Source organism: Syngnathus typhle, linkage group LG8 (genome assembly GCF_033458585.1).
Source record: "Syngnathus typhle isolate RoL2023-S1 ecotype Sweden linkage group LG8, RoL_Styp_1.0, whole genome shotgun sequence".
Lineage (NCBI taxonomy): Eukaryota > Metazoa > Chordata > Actinopteri > Syngnathiformes > Syngnathidae > Syngnathus > Syngnathus typhle.
The window spans coordinates 14,443,890-14,454,202 of NC_083745.1; the positions used below are offsets into that span (position 1 = coordinate 14,443,890).

The following is a 10,313-nucleotide window of genomic DNA, read 5'->3' on the forward strand; positions in this document are numbered from 1 at the left end:
AACAGGTGTGTGAGTGATGGGCCATGGATTCAAAAGGCAAAAAGAGAAAGATTGCTGACGAGAGCAGAGGCTTTAAGAAAGAATGAACTGAACTCTTTGCTTTCATTGCCAATGCTGAAGCATTGCCTGCATGTTTGATTTGCATGCTACATTTGTTGCTGATCACCCAGTTGCAACTGAGAGGAAAGGTGCAATTGCAGTGCTGGTGGAGAAATTTGAGGACCGAAAAAACAGTTTCAAGAAGTGGATTGCATCTCCAAACTCTACTACTGCTGCAAGTTTTGTTGCAGCCCGGGAAATAATAAAACGCGGAAAACCATTCATGTTGCAGTACATGAAGGATTCATTCATTAAAATATCAGATATCCTCTGGTCTATGTCATTGTTTCAAGAAACAGTTGAGTGTCAGAGACATATTTGTAGTATCAAAGGACTACAAAGACCACCAGCACTGTCACAAGCCACCCGCGCACCAAGTAAGACCGCGACTTGCTCTTCTTGTTCATCTGTTTGCCCTTCGCTGTGCAGGTGTCAATAGGAAGTCAGCTGCTCTCTGTCGACTTTGAAGTCTTTGGACATGTGCAAGGTTCGACCACGTTTAGTCGCAAGTCTTATTCTGTCTGTGCGGTCTGGCTTTCATTCGGTGTGTGTGTGTGTGTGTGCGTGTGTGTGTGCGCGTGTGTGTGTGCGCGCGTGTGTGTGTGTGTGTGTGTGTGTGTGTGTGCGTGCGTTTGTGCGTGCGTGTGTGTGTGTGTGTGTGTGTGCTCGCGAGTAACACGATCTGCTTCTTAATTTAGCATCATGTGTTTTGCGACTTGTCGCTCAGCAGAGATTTTGACGTGCTGCTGCTTTTTGCTTGCAGGCGTTTGCTTCAGAATGGTGAGTTGAGTCCTACTAGTGCTCTTCTTGCACAACTTTGTACACGATAAGAAGCCGGCGTGCATAGGTGACGTCATCGCTCGATTGACAGTACACGGAGAAGGAGGCGGCGCAAGCGGGCGTGGTGGGCTGGGTGAAGAACACTCGTGGCGGGACCGTGGTCGGACAGCTGCAGGGCCCCGCCGACGCTGTCGAGCACATGTGAGCGATACGCCACGCACACGCCGCCAGGTGGCGCACCTCACCACCACCACCAAGCTGTCCGCTCGTGTGTTGGCCAAGGCAAAATGCCCAGAAAGCAGATACACTCATCAGTCTATCACAGTCTATCGATCTTACCCATCCAGCTGCCTTTCTGCATGTTTCTCAGTGATGTGCCCATCCGCGGTTTCCTAATTTCTTTGAATGAATACTGCTGTGAATTTCTTCAAGATATTTAACCACGTAGGAAGCATTCACTCATGTGGCCTCTCAGTCTGAACACTAGCGGGCACAATGTCAAAGGACAACAGAGAGGAGATGCAGTCGAAAGCTGGAAGTCAGAACTCGCACTAGAAAAATGCTCCGATACCACACATCAATACCGGCAACTGCACTTTGCGCTCCAAATAGGGTTGAAGAAGTCTGTCCTGTCCGTCTAAAAGCCTTTTTGACGACCTCACTTCCTGCCAGGCCCAGGAGACAGCAGGGGAAAGGGGGGTGGTCTTGCTGGAAAGAAAACTTTTTTTTCCCCCTTCTACATTTTTCCCCCTGGATAAGTTCAAAGTTCAACTTTCCAGTGTTAACATACATCACTTGAATGAAATGGTTATGAGTACTACACTGCTGTTTGGATTCCCGCTTTTGGTGTTGCAGACGTCGACGAGCTAAACCACATGAGATGAAAGCATTAATGCCAGCTGTGCGTGTGTGTGTGATTGCGTGTGCTTGCGTGCGTGCGTGCGTGCGTACGTGCGTGTTCGTGTGTGTGCGTACGCGCACACGCGCATGCATGCGTGGGCAGTCTTGCAGGTCAAGAGAAAGTAGGCCGGCGCCACCACCACTAGCCGGCCTGAAAGCACTTGAAGCTACGCCGTTATTCAGAAGTGACCCTGATCCTCTGCAATCTCCTATAATCACATACACAGCGTACATGTACACACGCATCACAAAATGGCACCTCCTACCATGGAAGAAGATTATTTCCCACCATTCTTTGTTGTCCACATGGTGCTAATGTCCTGTGTGTGTGTGCGCCTGCCTGTGTGTTTGGGATTGTAATTTTGCACGTGTGTTGAAATGTGCACGTTTATGTTGATGTTCATGATGCATTTGAGTCGTGTGTGTGTGTGTGTGTGTGTGCGTGTGCGCGTGTCTGCGTGCGTGTGTGTGTGTGTGTGTGTGTGCGCGCGAGTTTGTTCAGGAAGGAGTGGCTGAGCAAGAAGGGCAGCCCGAGCAGTCACATCACGAGGACGTCGTTCAATAATGAGCGGACGCTGTCGGCCTTGGAGATGAGCAGCTTCAGCACTCGCTACTAATGGGCAGTCGCCACCCCGCCGACGGGTCGCCATGGACTGCTTGACTTCCCGTTTGCCCACGTTTCTCCGTTTGTCTTCTCCATCACGCAAGTTTGTCTTTCCCGCGTTTGGACTGGATCTCCACGCTTCTTGACAACCATTAAAATAACCGGCTTTTGGCTCTTTGCTTCTTTCTGAAAACGTCTCAGCGAATGGCCTTCTTTCCTACTATGATGTCACGATCATTTACAGAACCCCGTCACCAGCTCAACTGACTTGACAGCCAGGCCGGATGAAGGTCGAAAGGTAAGCAGATCCGCAATGTGAGTGCAGATGAGCTTGCAACGATTGAGCTGAACCATTGTTGGTTTAAAGGGTCAACGAAGGGTCTGTGGCGTTCGTCGCTTCCTGATGACACGCCGCCCCCTCAAGGACAGACTGGCTAACCTACTGCAGTACATCGAAACCTTGACACAACTTAAATTTGAAGATAAGATGACTCGACAACAATGGCAGTGGAGTTTCATGGTCAAATCTATTTGATATACCATATTGGCCCGAATATAAGACGACCCTGATTGTAAGACGACCCCCTCTGTTAGGGTGGTGCTCACTCTAACTTATTTTGCAAGAACCACACGGAGACAAGTTAGTCGTTTTGGGCACCTGCAGGTGGAGAGTTCACTCGTCGCTGTGGTTACAGCGATGGTCGAATGAAGTCTGACTCTCCCTTCCCACAAGAGCATCTTTATTAAGAGGAAAAGGGTGGGGGTGACAGTAGACTGAATAAACAAGTTAAAGCTCTTGACCTCTAGGTAAACAGAGCAGGGGATGTTTTACGACATTGTTTAGGATGGGACAGAGTTAGGTGGTTTATTACCGGTTACATACCAACGTAAGCATAAAACTAATCCACCTAAGTTATTTATTACCGGTTATATACATTCCAACATAATCATAGATCAAGATAGTTTGGAAAACCCTGACACCCTCTTTTTCAAAACTCAAGTTTGAAAAAATACTTTTTGACACCAAATTTATTTTTTATACAGAAAATAATTACGGTACATCTGAAACAAATGATTATAACTGTCACGTCTCGTCCCCAGTTTTGCTATGTGTCTAGGTTGCTATAGTTTCTGTTTGCGTCGCCCCTCCCCTCTTGTGTCACCTCAATCAATGTAATCCCGGTCACCTGCCTCGTGTTTCGTGTTTTGTATTTAAGTCCTGTCTGCCCCTTACCACCCGTCGGATCATTGTTGTTGTACTGTCTTGCTGTTTTCTTGTTTCACGTCCCGGTCAGTCAGTCAAGTTATTGTTTAAGTCATGTCAGTTTGCCTTTTGAGTTTGCTTCAATAAACCCTGGTCCAAGCTGCACTTGGTCGCCCTGCTCCATCCGATCCGTGACAATAATATATTCGAGAGAAAAAGCATGTTATTTTGCCTCATTCAAATCATGCAAAAACTGTCTATCACATCCTAATATCTGAACATTTAAATATGTAAACTGAGTGCAATCACATTTGTAAATGAATGGCTTCTGGTTTTTGAAATTACATAAACCAATCTACTGTGATAAGACAACAAAATTGCAATAACTGCATTAACCATCAAAGTGAAGTCTAACTATATCTGTAGCCTTGAAACAAATCTGAATATGGAAAAACATTGCAATAAAATAATGCAAACTGCTACCGCTATTATTGGGGAGGCTGAGGAATGTCGGGGGTTGGCTCGGATGGTTATGCTGTTATCGTTTTAGCGATTGATTTGACCCACATGCAGAAAAACCAATTCAGACGTCTGGAATGAGTGAGTGTTTATTGGAGGAGGTAGAGCGGTGGAGGTAGAGCAGGATGATCGGAGCCAGGCGCACGGAGCGTGGGCAGCAGTGGCGGAGCACAAGGAGTTCAGCCAGAACGGGGTGGATCTCCGCGGAGATTGGTGGAGGGAACCGGAGGAACTGAAGAACATGGCGTTAATGAGCTGGAAGAGCGCTATGAGCGAGATCAAGGCGGTATAGGCCCAACCGTGGAGGTGATCACACTGAAGGGACACTGAGGCGACGAGCAGTTGACAGCATGCTCCTTAAGAGCCCTCCTTTAACGAGCCTGATGAGCTGCACCTGGGCCCTCTGCACTCTGCCACTCTGCTCACGGTTGTTCCCTGTGGACAAAAGAAGTATGCCACCCCAGACCCTGACATATGCTCTTTTTGCCCCTGGGTGTCGGTCAGAACACAGGAGGGGAGACGTGGTTCAGTTTTGATTGCTTTACTGAATTATTGGCAAAAAAGTAACAGGCACTGTGGCTCATAGGGGCATACAGGCAAACTGGCAAAAGGGTATTGTGTGAAGGGTGTGTGTGGTTTGTGGTCTGTGTGTGTGTGTGTGTGGTTCTGCAACAGACAGAAATACCGGACGTCAACGCTCAACTTCTGACGTCACACAACACTCGTAGACGGCACACAACTGCGCGTAACGGTTCCGCTCTACAGTCAAACCCCGGCTTCCAAACGTCCTGGTTCTCGAACAAATCGGAATCCGAACGAAAATTTTGAGATTGTTTTGCTTCGGTTGTCGAAAAAAATTCGGAGGTTGAACCTCGCGAGATGAGCCGACTGTGCGGCCCGGGAGCCGACTGATTCCGTTCGTTATTGTATTTTCGTTATTTTGAGGATTGTATTAACCCCTAATCATGCCTCCAAAGAAAGCAAGTGGGAGCAGTAAAGCCGTCCTAAAACACAAAGACGCTCTGCAGTGCAATGCGACAGAGCGCCCGGTGAGCTGCGGTTGTGCAATCGGACCAAATTAAGCTCTCTGCGCACTGAGGTCCACTTAATTTTTGAAAAGTACATCAGGCCTTTGAAGATATTTTCTAAATTTCAGCGTCGGCTCTGTCACAATAATGCGACCAGCGCGGTGCAGTTGCGCGGTCGGCGGCGCGCTACGGTTGCGCGTTTGGCGGTGCGCTGCAGTTGCGCGATCGGACAAAAATGCGCACCGGAAAAAATGCTAAATTAAGGCGTTTTCTTTTTAGTCTTGGAACGGATTAAATTTCTTTCCATTATTTGTAATGGGAAAAATAGATACGGAATTCGACCGATTCACTTCTCGAACCGCCTTCTGGAACGGATTGTGGTCGAAAACCGAGGTTTGACTGTACTAAATAACTATAAATAAAATACTCTCTGCAACACACCAAACATAAGTTATCAATCGAGACATCAAAATACATTTCCTGGCGACCGTTAGTCGCCGTGCCGCTGCGTATACGATGCGAGGCAAATTTAAAGGAGCGCGCCGAAACTGTCAATCAAACGGCTCGCACACGAAGCAAACCGCAATCGGACAAACGGCACAACAGCGGACAGTAGTAACAATGAAATGTATATACTCACTTTGTGTCAAGGACGCACACGATCACATCAACATACTCAGTCGATACCTGCAACCTTTAACTTACCGCTGCGCACAAGCTCCAACAATCCAAAAAGCTGAGGTGACTCACGCGAGACTTAAAGCGCGGTGACGTAACTTCGCTTTAAAGATATCTGGCGTCATCTAGTGTTGTGAATGGTTATAATGTTTAGACTCCGAATGTAAGACGACCCCCACTTTTTCAGTCTCATTTCAATGCAAAAAACATTGTCTTATATTCGGGCCAATACGGTATGTCTAAGTGTAGGGAGTCGCTGAAGGTGTAGGCCCTACAGGGGTGTCAAACTAATTTTTTTGGCGGGCCGCATTGTAGTCATAGCTTCTTTCGGAGGGCCATTATGACTGTCAACCCAAATAAATGTGTGAGCACCTCATATTATATACAGTAAAAGCGACAAAACAAACTGACAAATAACTCATTTTCAAATCAGACGAGTAAAAACTGGTCAAATATTTAAAAAAAAAAGATACTATTAAAAGTGAAGACAATTTGCAATTCTACTAATGACACACGAATTTGATGCACAATTTGTCTTTGCGGGCCACATAAAATGATATGGCGGGCCGTATCTGGCCCCCGGGCCTTGAGTTTGACACCTGTGGCCCTCCCAGTGTGGAGTTTGCATGTTCTCCCTGTGCCCGCGTGTGTTTTCTCCGGGCATTCGGGTTTCCTCCCACATACCAAAAACATTCCTGTTAGGCCGATTGAGCACTCCAAATTGTCCCTAGGTGTGAGTCCGAATGGTTGTTCGTGGCTGGCAGCCAGTTCAGTGTGTCCCCTGCCTACTGCCCAATGACTGCTGGGATAGGCTACAGCACGCCCGTGACCCCTGTGGGGACAAGCAGTATAGAAAATTGATGGATGGATGTGTAATAAGCCCCCCTAGTGGCCAAGACGTGCACAAATAAATTCTTACCACGTCATTCTATTGCAAAATGTTGCTTATCGAGGACCTTGATGTACAGCAGGGGTCTCAAACTCCAGTCCTCGGGGGCCGCATTCCTACATGTTTTCTAAGTTTCCCTCGTTAAACACACCTGATTCAATTATCAGCCTCCTGCAGAACGTGAGGATGAACTGATCATTTGAATTAGGTGTGTTTAACGAGGGAAACTTGGAAAACATTTAGGAATGCGGCCCTCGAGGACTGGAGTTTGAGACCCCTGATGTACAGTGTACGCGGCGAGCGTGTCATGTGACCTGGAATGGCATCACCGCTTCTCACGTCCTCGCTGAACACCTCGCGTGACTTGCGACCGCTGTCTGTAAAATCACAGCAGAGTCGCTGCCATGGCAACAGAAAGCCTGACGCAGCACTCTGTGTGTGTGCGTGCGCGTTGTGGGAAGGCTTCCTATTAGTTGGGAAAGGGGGGGGGGGGGGGCGTTATCGGCATGGCAACCCTCTGTGAAAGCTTCATCCGATCACGTGAGAGATGTGCGCGGCTGCATGATGAACAGCAGTGTGCCTTTGTTATCATAGCATCTCCGTTGGTGCTTCAGCGGCAGGTTGACCACGAACAGCACAGCAACACATGTAGACCGACAATGGGGATGCTCACAGTCACGTCGTCTTGATCCTCTGTTTGTGCCACAGTTGAGATGTCTGCTCGTGGTTAAGGCAGCTAAATTGACAAATTGTATTTACGTAATGGATGGATGGATGTCATTTTGTCAAGTCGAAGCCGTTTTTCCTCAAAAACATTGACATGACAACAATATCAGGCTTTTGGGGGTTCCTTTTTTCCTTTTCCGCCCTCATTACTTTTTGTTTCATTTAATTGATGTTTTTTTGCTTTAATTTAACTGTTATTTTCTTTTTTCATCACTTTGTGAATTTTTCTTTAATAGTTTTTATTTAGGGGAGGGGATCTATTTTGTCTCTTGTTTGTGGTGTTTCAAAAGAGCAAAATTACAGCGAGGCAAAAGATCTTTTACCTCGCTGTAATTTTGCTTACCCCTTTCTACATTTCTTGCAGCCTGTACGCTGCAAATGTTGCCATTGTATGACTCACGTGACGTAATGTTAGAGTGAGGCTTGCACGTCCTCGAGTCTTATTCAGATCCGGAGATCTGCATGTGGTATCAACACCTCCAAATATATCCCCCAACCCAATAAGAAGCTCCTCTTTCAGCAGCGCAGTGGGGAGCGCTTCCCGCCCCCGCGCCAAAAACCCACACGCTTTGACCTCTTCTTTTTCTTGTTCTTCCTCTCCCGGCAACAACTTTGGCATCTCGGCACCATCGCCATGGAAACCAGCCTGCCTCTATCACAAATGTATGGCACCGAAACTCCTCCGTGCGGCCTTCTCCATGTCCGCTTGCTGCCCACGCACACCCTTGCGCATACACACACACGCACGCCCTACCTGAGTGTGTGTGGGTGCTGACAGTGGTTGCTCAGCAACAAGTTGACATTCAAGCAACTACACACTCAAGTTTTCCCAAATGTCATCATGACAAGTCTTATTACACGGAAGATTTCACATCTTGTATGTTGATAACATTCTTAACATCACCAAAAAGTAGGAAATGTTTCCATAAGAAATATGCTCACACTTGTTTGTCGTAATCAACATTCTTTTTCTATCTTTTTATTTGTCTCTTTTTTGTTCAATTCCTTTCCCTTTTTTGGGAGGTGTTTGGGAGCTTTTCTCTTGTTTTTATTTTGTCACCTTTGTTTTTTGTCAGGGTCTGGGAGGGTTTTCTTTTATCCACAGGGGGCAGCCGTGAGCAGTGGCGGAGGACCCACAGGTGTCGCTGATCAGGCTTGTCAGGGGAAGGCTTTTAATCAGATCAACTGGTCAGAGTGCCATATCGAGTCCTGGTCCACGAAGTGCTTATCATCTTGTCTTCAGTCTGCCGTGCCGTCTCAACCGCCCCTAGTGACACCTGAGGAACCGGATTTGATTGATCTTTCACATGTTCCCGGAGAATACCATGACCTAAGACAGATTTTCAACAAAAGCAAGGCTTCGTCCTTACTACTTCATCGCGCCTACGACTGTGCCGTAGAGCTTCTTCTCGGAGCCCCGCTACCGTCCAGCAGGCGCTACAACATCTCACGCACCGAAAGACACGCTATGGAAACATACATCAACGAATCACTGGCCGCTGGCATCATTCACCCTTCCTCTTCACCCCTGGGGGCAGGATTCTTCTTCATGGGCAAGAAGGATAAGACTCTCCGCCCTTGCATCGACTACCGTGGCCTCAACCTCATCGCCGTAAAGAACAGGTATCCCCTTCCCCTTATTTCTTCAGCATTTGAACCCGTCCAGGAGTCCACCATCTTCACCAAGCTTGATCTCCAGATCACATATCACCTGGTCAGGATATGCCAGGGGGATGAGTGGAAGACCGCTTTCAAGACCCCGCTTGGCCATTTTGAATACCTCGCCATGCCCTTTGGACTTTGTAACGCTCGGGCAGTCTTCCAAGCACTAGTAAACGATGTCCTTCGAGACTTCCTCAACATCTTTGTCTTTGTCTACCTTGATGACATCTTCATTTATTCACGGAACCCCTCCGAACATCGCTGTCATGTCCCCCTGGTGCTGCAGCGTCTCCTGGAGAATCGCTTATTCGTCAAATCTGAGAAGTGCGAATTTCACAAATGGTCAGAGTGGACAGGTTCAACGAGACCCCGAAAAGATCAAAGCCGTCCTAGACTGGCCTGTTCCAGAGACCCGAAACCAAGCCCAACGCTTTCTTGGGTTTGCCAACTTCTATCGCTGCTTCATTCGCAATTACACCCAGACAGCTGCTCCTCTCACAGCCCTGACATCTCCCAAGACAGCGTTTACCTGGAGCCCTGAAGCCCAAGCCGCGTTCATTCCTCTTCAAGAGAAGTTCTCTCAGGCGCCTATACTCGTACATCCGGATCCCAAGAAACAATTCACCCTAGAGGTGGACGCGTCCAGTACTGGAACAGGGGCCATTCTGTCCCAACAATCGGACACTGACGGAAAGCTTCACCCCTGTGCATTCTTCTCCCGACGTTTATCGCCAGCAGAGAGGAACTACGACAAAGGGGACCGAGAACTTCTGGCCATCAAGCTTGCGCTCGAGGAGTGGCGCCATTGGCTAGAGGGCACCAAATAGCCCGTGTTGATCTGGACAGACCATAAGAATCTATCCTATCTACAGTCCGCAAGACACTTGAATTCCCGACAGTCTCGCTGGTCCTTATTTTTCTCCCGTTTTAATTTGTCCATCTCTTATCGCCCAGGCTTCCAGAACACGAAACCAGATGCCTTGTCCCGACAATTCGCTCCCGATGAGTCAGTGGAGGAACCAGGTCCCAAACTTCCCCCCAGTTGCATCATAGGCTCCCTCTCCTGGGATGTCGAGGGCCTCGTTGCTCAGGCTCAGCTACGGGAACCCGATCCAGGCACGGGGCCACGGGGAAAGACCTACGTCCCTCAGTACGCTCTCGCCTAATTCACTGGTTTCATTCGGCCAAGTTCTCAGCCCATCCCGGGACCAGCCGCACTATCGC

The 10,313-nt window shown here is 48.1% G+C and overlaps 1 protein-coding gene across 3 annotated transcripts; it reads left to right on the plus strand.

Moving 5' to 3' along the window:
• The first annotated feature begins 453 nt into the window (after positions 1–453).
• Positions 454–3,752, plus strand: LOC133158590 (acylphosphatase-2-like). Of its 3 annotated transcripts, XR_009715246.1 has the most exons (5): positions 798–879; positions 971–1,080; positions 2,282–2,486; positions 2,585–2,681; positions 2,751–3,752. XR_009715246.1 is itself a non-coding variant. In XM_061285880.1 (4 exons), the coding sequence occupies exons 2-4, from the start codon at positions 877–879 to the stop codon at positions 2,394–2,396; spliced, it is 228 nt and encodes a 75-aa protein (XP_061141864.1). In that variant the 5' UTR covers positions 454–586; positions 863–876; the 3' UTR covers positions 2,397–2,554. The 3 variants fall into 3 exon arrangements, 2 of the variants coding, with proteins under 2 accessions (XP_061141864.1, XP_061141863.1); XM_061285880.1 differs by lacking the exons at positions 2,585–2,681; positions 2,751–3,752 and adding an exon at positions 454–586 and having other exon boundaries at positions 863–879; positions 2,282–2,554; XM_061285879.1 differs by lacking the exons at positions 2,585–2,681; positions 2,751–3,752 and having other exon boundaries at positions 2,282–2,554.
• The last annotated feature ends 6,561 nt before the right edge of the window (positions 3,753–10,313 follow it).

Excerpts from the sequence above, each read along its gene's own strand:
- LOC133158590 (XM_061285879.1), top strand. The coding sequence starts at position 802 with ATGTGTTTTGCGACTTGTCGCTCAGCAGAGATTTTGACGTGCTGCTGC. Across the intron at positions 880-970 it reads CAGGCGTTTGCTTCAGAATG|TACACGGAGAAGGAGGCGGC; the intron begins GTGAGTTGAGTC and ends CTCGATTGACAG. Across the intron at positions 1,081-2,281 it reads GCCGACGCTGTCGAGCACAT|GAAGGAGTGGCTGAGCAAGA; the intron begins GTGAGCGATACG and ends GAGTTTGTTCAG.